At 47.1% G+C, this 9,566-nt stretch overlaps 1 protein-coding gene across 1 annotated transcript; it reads right to left on the bottom strand.

Moving 5' to 3' along the window:
* Positions 1–4,822: 4,822 nt before the first annotated feature.
* LOC123069420 (auxin response factor 1) lies at positions 4,823–9,284 on the bottom strand. The gene is made up of 14 exons (XM_044492273.1): positions 8,901–9,284; positions 8,672–8,790; positions 8,443–8,541; positions 8,245–8,301; positions 7,868–8,023; positions 7,647–7,731; positions 7,398–7,488; positions 7,105–7,269; positions 6,857–6,976; positions 6,689–6,761; positions 6,429–6,597; positions 5,679–6,331; positions 5,412–5,590; positions 4,823–5,297 (listed from the first exon to the last, which is right to left on the bottom strand). Exons 1-14 carry the CDS (start codon positions 9,085–9,087, stop codon positions 5,174–5,176), a joined length of 2,277 nt encoding a protein of 758 aa, XP_044348208.1. The 5' UTR covers positions 9,088–9,284; the 3' UTR covers positions 4,823–5,173.
* Positions 9,285–9,566: the final 282 nt, after the last annotated feature.

Genomic DNA, 9,566 nt, shown 5'->3' with positions numbered 1-9,566 from the left:
GGTTGTGGCCTCCCGCGCGCCTGGGCTAGGCCATCTCGCTCTCCTCTCCAGTGAGGGTTCTCTAGGTCTTGCTTCTAGCGAGACATAGGTCGCCCCTCAAAATCACACACAATCAGGTTTTTCTTTAGATTTGCCAACACTTTATTGATCCATAAAATGTCCAAATGAATACAAGATGGGTCATGAGGATGGATATGCCACAAGTGGCGACCGTGATCAGGCACAACAGAGTGCTTGGCAAGACTATGAGCTTCACTATTTGATGCTCTACCTTCAAAAGTAACTAGGCAACTAACGAAAGAATTAGTTCTGGTTTAAATTATTTAACAATAGCCTCATAATTGCCTCCACTTCCTGACATAATGTTACACCACAGACTTGCAATCACATGCAATAACAATCTTAGATAGAGAGATATCTTGTGCTAAGGCTAGTGCTTCACGGTAAGCAAGCATCTCCAAAGTTGCTGGGCCGGTGGTACCACGAAGAACAAGAGATGAGGACCCCAACTGACTACCATATCAGTTTCTGCATATAGCAGCCGAAGCTCCAACATTGCCATCATGTGACAAACCCCATCCACATGAAATTTGCAAAACCCTTTGGCCAAAGGCTTTCGGGAGGGATGCGCAATTGTGTTTCAGTCTTTCAGATAGCAGGCCTGGGTGTCGAGGTTGTCAGCATTGCTTTGATAGACTCGAGTTCATTGATGAACCGCTCAACAAACAAATGAATGGCCATGGGGCTCTGGAAATACATTCATGAATAGCTTTCCTTCGGACAGTCCATATTGCCCGCAAAGTCACAACCAATTTGACAAATTGAGCATGTGATAATGAGTCCCGGAGATCAAATAACCACCTCTTTGCATTTGGATTGTTCGCCTCAATCAGTTTTTCGGAGAGTTCCTCATCCACCAAAGCCCAAACACACCTTGCTGATGTACACTCCACGAGCGAGTGTTTCTATGAATCCACCACACCCTATAATTGGCAATTGTCAATGTTACTCATGTGGCAGTGTTGACAGCCGTTCTCAATGGGAAGCGAGTGTCTCGCAAGGCGCCAAAGGAATACTAGAATTTTTGCTAGTACTTGAGTGTTAGTTTTTTTAGGGGCACCTGAGTGTCAGTTTGTTTTTGAGCCGTACCCTTCTTTTTTGAGACAATTTTGAGCCGTACCTGAGTGTCAGTTGATGGAGATTTTTTTAACGCTCTAGTTAGTGGGCCGGCCCATGTGATAGACCCGGGAACGCGTCGTCGCATGGGCCAGCGTTCTCGCACCAAACTGACCGAGCATCGCGCAGTTTCCGCAAGAGCCCCGACTCCGCTGAGACGACGGTGTCTCCGCGCGGCGCGGGCGAGACAGCTGGGTGGAGCGTATTCGGCCCGGAGGACGGAGGGGGAGGTGCGCGTCGCCGGCGGTGGGCGGAAGTTGGAGGTCGGCAGAGCCCTGCCGGGGCATGCACGGCCGCAGAAGCCTGGTTTCCGTCCGACAAGACAGGCCAGGCCAGCACGAGACGCCAAGCCAGTGCCGGTCTACCGACCGCTGATCACTCTCTCCTCTGGCGTGACCTCTGCACCCTGTCGTGTTTCCGATCACGCCGGACCGCAAGCTTCGCAATCGCCCGCAAAGTGTCAAACCGTGACGTATCGCGGCTGTGCTGCACACAGAATTCAACTGCACATCCCACTGCAACACAGGTGAATATCGACCCTTGTCAAGTTCTTCTTGTTGACAAGAATGATTACAGTTCATGCCTCTGCCCTCTTCTGTATCCATCAGTCTAGGCCTTCACTAACAATCACACTCCCTTTTGATTTTCTGGGCATTTAATTTAACATTACGCTTGGAAAATGGTTTGTCTTTCTTCTCAAACTCGCATCAAAATGCCTACCCTGAAGTCCTTAAGCATTACAACCGGACCTCCCATATCCGCCCAAACGCCCGGGCTGCCTGCCCAGACCAAGTAAATGCAATCAATCGAACGTCTCATAGGCCCAAACGCCCGGACTGACCGCGACCCATATATCCAGCCCATATGTGGGACAGTTACGGGTTGTCCGGACACGTCTGCCACGTCGGATCTGGCCCACTCTGGCCCATCCGACCCCATATAAATTGGATCATATCCACACTCCGTACAAAACCCTAGCCACATTCCATTCCACTTCACTCCACTCCCACAGTACCAAGCTCCTTTCCGACGAGCTCCGGCGATCTCCTTCATGGCGACCACTGGATCCTACTCTGAGATTTCCGGATCCGAGGACTGGGATCTCATCCCTTGCGGCCCTGAGGAGCAAATGGCTGTTCGTATTGCTCTCCGACGCTCTCAGGAGGAGTGCGCCCTCCCCCGATCTTTAGCGAGCCGGCAAGAATCGATTGCCCAAATGGCTCTCGGTTCCGGGGCCGGTGGATCACGACGGGTGCCCCGTGGCCTCACCAGATGCAGTAACCACTGCATGGCACAACTCCGCAGTGTTGCCGGAACCGTTCAGGTGGCACCTCATCCCCACGGTGTCTCGCACCAAAACGGAGTGTATATGCGCCTTCATGGGTTGCCGCCAATTCGAAAAGGAGGTGCGGAGTACCCGCCGAGTTGGCTGCAAGCGCGGCTTCAAGCGAAGGCAGCTTCGGCAACCCTCGTGGCGGAGGTGGCAGCGACAGCCCACGAGGCAGCGTCGGAGGAAGCCCTCTCATGCACGCATAGCCGGGAAGCGGCGAAGAAGGGCGGTGAAGGTGATGGCAAAAAAGAAAAGCAAGGTGGTCTGTGCCATGGCCGGACTGCCTCCCAAGGAGGATTCCAGTCTTTCCAATTTCCTATGAAAATCTATTGAACCAAATAGGCCCTAAATGTTGAAAATCTTGCATCACATGAAAAACAAATGGATCTTTGCAAGTGGTTTTTGGGTGGATGCTGGAATTCTTACGGATGTAGTACAAAGAAATACGTAGAGAAAACTTCTATAGGATTCAATCCTAGGGACCAAACAACCAACACCTTGCAAGATTGCTACAAAAATCCTTTGTATCAAAGAGATCCTAAGCGGTGAAAAGCTTGCATATAGGGAAAATGAATGGATCTTTCCAAGAATTTTGAGTGGATACTAAAATTCCTATGGAATGTAGTAGAAAGGGATACTAAAAAAATTTATAGGTTTCAATCCTACTAATCAAACAACCAACATAGAAAAATTATAAGGATTTTAGTTCTCCAAAATCCCTAAGCAAATCCTTCAAATATTACATGATTTTGGTTTGTTTGAAATCATCAAAAGAAAAACAAATGATTTTTTGGAAGGGGTTGAGTGGATGCAAGAATACATACGGAACGTAGTACAAAGGAAAGCTTAAAAGAATACCTAAGGATTCTAATATTCAATTTTTTTCCCCATAGGATTCAATCCTACAAAGCAAACAAAAAACATAGAAAAGTTTCTCAGGATTTTAGTGATAAGAAATTCCTAAGAAATCCTTCAAATTCTACATGATTTTGGTTTGCTTGAAATTGTCACAAGAAAAACAAAGGATGTTTTCAAAGGGGTTTGGGTGGATGCGAAAATACCTATGAATTTAGGACAAAGGAAAGTTTAGGCTCTTTTTATAGTATTCAATCCTAAGAATCAAACGACCAACACAGGAAACATTCCTAAGGATTCTAACCAATCAGAGAAAATATTATAGGATTCAACCCTACGAATCAAACAACCAACATAGAAAAGTTTCCAAGGATGTTATTTATCCAAAACTACTAAGAAAACACTTCAAATTCTACATTATTTTGATTTGTTTGAAACCATCACAAGAAAACAAAGGATTTTTTGAAAGGGATTTGAGTGTATGCAAAAATACCTACGGAATGTCATACAAAGGAAAGCTTAGAATTTTTTTTCTATATAATTAAATCCCACGAATAGAAACAACCAACAAAAAAAACATTCTTAGGGGGATTCTAATATTTTAGAAAAATACTATAGGTTCCAATCCTATGAATCAAACAACCGACATAGGTACGAATCAAACAACCAACATAGAAAAGTTTCTAAGGATTTTAATTCTCCAAAATTCCTAAGAAGATCCTTAAAATTGTACATAATTTTGGTTTGTTTGAAATCATCAAAAGAACACAAAGGAGGTTTTCAAAGGAGTTCGAGTGGATGCAAACAAAAACATATGGAATGTCCTACAAAGGAATGCTTTGAATTTTTTGTCTATATAAGTCAATCCTACAAATCAAACAACCAAGATAGGAAACATGCCTAAGGATTCTAATCTTTTAAAGAAGTTCTATAGGATTCAATCCTACAAATCAAACGACCAATATAGGAAAAATTCCTAAGAGCAAGTCTAATAAGGCCTAATCAGCTGGCTATATGATTTGCCATGTCATTAAAATCCTACATGAAGGAGTGAGGAGAAGAGAGAGTGAAGCGGGCTCTTATTCTACCAGCTGTATTATTAACCATGCTCTAAGCGCTTGTTCGGTTAGGCAGGGTTTGAAGAGGTTTGAAAGGGATTGGAGGGGATTAAATCCTTTGCAAGTCAAAATCCCCCTCAAACCTCTCCAATCCCCTTCAATCCCTTTGGCAAGGGGATTAATCCCCTTCAATCCCCTTGGCAAGGGGATTAAACGAACAGGGCCTAAGGATTCCGATCTTTTAAAATACCTATGAAAATCATTTGAATCAAAGAGGACCTAAGACGTGAAAAGCATCAAGCACAAAACCAGTGTAGAACTAAGCAGCACCATACCGATCAGCATTGAAAGCTACCATCAAGATAATTCTAGTCGCAACATTTATCAACCAAATTCAGCCAGATGAACGCAAGAGGAAGTTAAAACAGGACATAAACTAGATGTCATATGATTGTCATCTCTCATATAATATGTACACAACTTACACCAGAAGTCTTTATACCTCCCGGACTTTATTCCTTTACGGTTTTTCGACTATATTTAAGCAAACGACTAAAGAGACATTGTCAATCTTTTGTTTGTTTCTTTGACAGCCAACTAAAGAGAAATTGTCACCACCATTTTTCTTTCTGGAAACCTATGTTATCAATCAATCTTTCTTCGGGGTGCTTCTGAAGAAAGGATTCAATACCACAAATCTGCAAACCAATGCTTCATCTGTGAAAGGATCCAAAAATCCTACCCCTCCCCCCTTCTAAAGGTTAGCCTTGGGATCCGGATCTGGAGCAGCAGCTAAGACCGACCTCTGACGAGGATCCATGTTCTTGTCATCTTCAATGGGATAGATCACTATCTTCCTCACCATACGGCAAAACTCCCTGCAGGTGCCAAAGAATGTATGTATGTCAGCCATATATAGTCATTATGATTTATGATCATGCCAGATGAACAGTCAACTATCAATCCTTGATGGAGAACATGTGCAGACTTACATCCAGGGATCATCTCCGACTTTCATGGTGTCACCTTCGTTGTCGGTGAATGCCACTTTAAAGTTCTGTTTGATGTCCTTTATCTCGAACATCTGTTCCAGTTCACTGGTCAGCCCCTCATACCCATCCAGACTTGCTAGATCCACAGCTCTACCCACAGCATTTCCATGCATTTGAACCTAGCACAAACCAAATAGCAACACGAGGTTAGACGACAGTTAAACAAGCCAAGGAGAGGAGGAAGAAAGAGATACACAGAAGTTGTACCTTAACACGGTTCCTTCCAATATTACTCTGTTGGCTTTGGATTTCTCGGGGGCTCTCGTTCGCAACTTTTGTTACTTTTGAAAATGCTGACAGCTGACCAGAGCCTTCAACAGAACCAGCAACTCTAGCTGAAGTTTCTCCGGCTCCGGCACTTGCGTTGCCAGCAGTAGGAGCAGCAGCATTGTTGGTGTTCTCCATCAAATTCACACCAAACAGACGAACCACACCGGGTTCCTTGGCCTTTTCAGCTACTTTGGGCAGATATGGTGCAACCTGTTCAGGCAGAGGCAGAGTAGTGTTGCAGGACAGCTTGGAAGTAGGTTCCTCAGCCCGGTAACCACCACAAAGTGCAGTAGCCCAAGGAGGAGGAGCTCTTCCTTCACTGCTGGCAACCCGATTCAGCTTCTGAGTAATCTCTGACAGGGTAGGGGAGACCCCCTGGCTTGAAGGGTTGAAATCCTTGGGCCAACCATCACCAAGCCCCAATGGAGTTTGACAAACCGAACTGCTGCTCATGGCACCATACCCTGCGGGTTCACTGCTTGGCCAAAGAATTTGATGATACCCAGAGATACGGTTGGGGTCACTAGAACCAACATATGTCCTCTCATGCTGCTGTGTCATTCCAGACAGCCAAAACTCCTGAGTCGGCTCTGCAGATTAAGCCAAAAGGATTAAAAACATCATGATGTGAACGTTCCATTTATTTGTCGATAATAGCACGAGCAATGAGAAATCTGCAGGTCATACCCTGTGATGGAAGATCAAAGTTTTCATTTGCCTCCCTTGGACGCTTGTTCTTCGCCGATGATTGCAGCAGTGCACTGATGGCAGGTGAGGAGCCATCAGATGAGTCAATTTCCCAAGGAGAAACCCTCTCAGGGCCGTTGCAAATTGCGACCGAGTCATCCCATTGGACCTAAATAAACCATGAATAAAATCAGCTTTTTTTAAAAAAGGAGAAGAAAAATACAATGCAAACAAGAGAAAATAGAATGTGTTGATCTTACCTTGAGTGACTTCCATTCAGAACCTGACCACTGTGGAGAAAGATCACCATCACCAACTATAGTCCCAAAAAACCTGCAGGTTTAAAATACATGGGACCATGTGAAACTGAGATGATGGCAGAAGATGAGCAAACAGACTGAAAACCCACAGGTTGAATGAACCCTTACTTCTTCACAGGGACATCTTCTGCTTCGAAGTTCATCCTGAACCTCATGCCCACAGTAAATCCAGTCTTACTAGCTTGAAGGTACTTGTTCACGCTGACAATGTACTGGCTCTGGCTTAACCTACATAAAACAAACAAGAAATTAACTTCCATTTTCGTCTAAAAAAATTAACTTCCATTAGTAAGCACAGTTTTATCAAACAACTGGCGGTATAGAATAATTTATTTTTTTGGAATAGAAGGTCTAACCTGGGCCTGTAGTAGACCACGAAGATGGAGTTGGTCTTGAGAGCATGAGATGCACTTGCAAGCACCCCGAGATGCATGCTCTGGCTTGATATAACGGACGCCGGCATCGTGCTTTGCTTCTGCACAAGGCGCCTCACTCCGACACGCTGCTCTCCTGTCTCACTCCTGCGAAAACAAAACACAATGTCTTTGTGATGATGCATACTTCCCACGAAACATTGCGCCTAAACCTGTCCGTCACGCATGGCTAGTTTAACAGAATTATAAGCACTGGAGTTCAGTTGATGTCCAACCTTAGGTAGACAAAGGCATCGCCAGCCATCAGCTTCTTTGATGTGACGAATGTGCTCCATCCGGTCGTCAGAAGGTGCCTGCGGGGTTGACCTATACAACAACCACCAAGAATTGCATGGATCAGGCAGCAGAAGGCATACATATACAGCAAGTGCAATTTATTTTGGTCCTGATCTGCAGTCAGATGAATGACCACTGAACAGTTCTGCAGGTAACTGTAATAAAAGGAAAACACTGAGTTTGCGTACCTCTGTAGATGTGTTTAAACCTCCACTCAGATCCATGGAGGTCCTTGGAGATGATCTCCTGAGTCGGTGTCGGCATCGCCATGTCCTGATCAAGAGCAAAGCAGAGTGGAATTTAACCTGGCGGTACGGTATGCAATAATGCAATTATGCATTGATTAACGAGGACAAGGGAATTGGGCTTTACCCGCAAAAAAAGAAAGAAAGAAGGGAATTGGGCTTACCAGCGGCGGGAGACACTCGTTGGCGTGGCGGCGGAGCACGGAGAAGCCGCCGTGGGTGCTGGTGTCGGACGGCGTCAGGATCTTGCAGAAGGTGTGCACCACTGGCCGGGGCGTCTCCGGCAGAATTGGGTCGCAGATGAGGGGCAGGTTGTCTTGCTGCAAACAGGAGAAAGTTTAAGACACAAATCCACGCGAGGGATACACTCTCTGAATTCGAGTAGAAAGAACAGATAGAAATAAAAGAACAGAAAAAGCGGAATTGCGACACTGCGGATTCAGAAACCGGAATTCAGGACATTTCCAAACGAGATAGTGATAACAGGAAAGGGAAAAACTATTAGCGAACAAAAAAACTTTGGGTGGCGATGAACACTTACGTCAGATTCCGGCTGCAGGGTGATCTGCGCGTACACCTCGTCCGTCTCCGCCTCGGCCTGCGCCGCCGCGAACAAAAACAACACGAGAGAGAGTTTAATTACGACGACGACGAGCTCACGCCAGAACCGCGAGGGAGGATCAGGCGATGAGGAGCAAAGAGAAGGCGGCGGCGTGGCCGGCCGGCGGGGATTGTTTACCTTGAGCTCGACGTTGACGACCTTGCAGAGGATCTTGTAGGGCACCTGGAACATCTTGATTTGCTCGGCCAGCAGCGCCGAGTCCGTCGGCTCTTGCAGCTGCGCGCGCAAAAAACCAGCAAGCAGATGAGCGCGTGTCCCGGCCGCGGCGGAATTGGAAACGGATGGAACAGAGGAGAGCAGCGGGGAAGAAACAAGGAGAATTCACGACGGAAACACCCGCACGCACCTGCTCCAGGTGTCCCTGGAGGAAGTAGAAGACCCTCTCGCCGCGCTGCGGCACCTCCACCAGCGGCCCGGCGCAGGCGCGCCACAGCTCCGCGAACAGCTCCGGGTCGCGTCCCCGCCCTGCCAGCGACAACAACAGACAACAACAACAACAACAGGAGAGCAGCAGCCGCATGAGCACGAGCGAGCAGTAAAGCCGGCCGCAAGAAAAACCAGGAGACTGCACTCACCAGGCTGCGCCATGGCGACGCGGGTGGCGGTGGGTTGGTGGTGGACGGGCTCTGCTGTCCTGTCCTCCCCGGGAGGGAAGGAGGAGTGGGGACGGGGAGAGAGGGAGGGAGGGAGGAGGAGTTGGTCTGGTCTGGGAACTGGGTGGTGTTCTCCTTGTGTCAGTGTTTGTTGTTGGGCTCGCCCCATTAAAGAACGGCGCGGTGGGGGAGTGGAGAGGCGAGGCGAGGCGAGGAGAGGAGAGGGAGAGGCGAAGCGGCAGGCAGCCGATCGAAGCACACAACGGCGGCGTTACAGGGCTTGCGCCTTTATGGCTTTAACACCCCTGCCCCCTACTCCCTCTCAAACAAACCTTTTGCATCGACGCCCCTGCGTATTTTCAAAATATTAACTGCTTCCTCTGGCCTCTGCATGCAGACGAAAATGTTTGGGAAGAACACTTTTTGCGCAGAAGCCCCTCACAATCTACTGTGAAAATGATGGATCCTTTTCTCCAGTCTCTGGGTGCACTTTGTTCCTTTTTTTTTTAGTTTCTTATTGTACTCCTTCCCTTGGTGAGGAGTCACATAGTGGTGCTGAAATGGACGATCTGGTGTGGTGCTGAGAGAATCAACATCATGTTTATGCATGCACATCTTGTTATCCTTGTGGAAATTGGCTCGACGCCC

This window comes from Triticum aestivum, chromosome 3B (assembly GCF_018294505.1).
Source record: "Triticum aestivum cultivar Chinese Spring chromosome 3B, IWGSC CS RefSeq v2.1, whole genome shotgun sequence".
NCBI lineage: Eukaryota > Viridiplantae > Streptophyta > Magnoliopsida > Poales > Poaceae > Triticum > Triticum aestivum.
The sequence above is the reverse complement of the archived record's forward strand: the minus strand, read 5'-3'. Positions and strand labels throughout refer to the sequence as shown.

Excerpts from the sequence above, each read along its gene's own strand:
- LOC123069420 (XM_044492273.1), bottom strand. The coding sequence starts at position 9,087 with ATGGGGCGAGCCCAACAACAAACACTGACACAAGGAGAACACCACCCA. Across the intron at positions 8,791-8,900 it reads CGTCGCCATGGCGCAGCCTG|GGCGGGGACGCGACCCGGAG; the intron begins GTGAGTGCAGTC and ends TGTCGCTGGCAG. Across the intron at positions 6,598-6,688 it reads CTGAATGGAAGTCACTCAAG|GTCCAATGGGATGACTCGGT; the intron begins GTAAGATCAACA and ends TGGTTTATTTAG.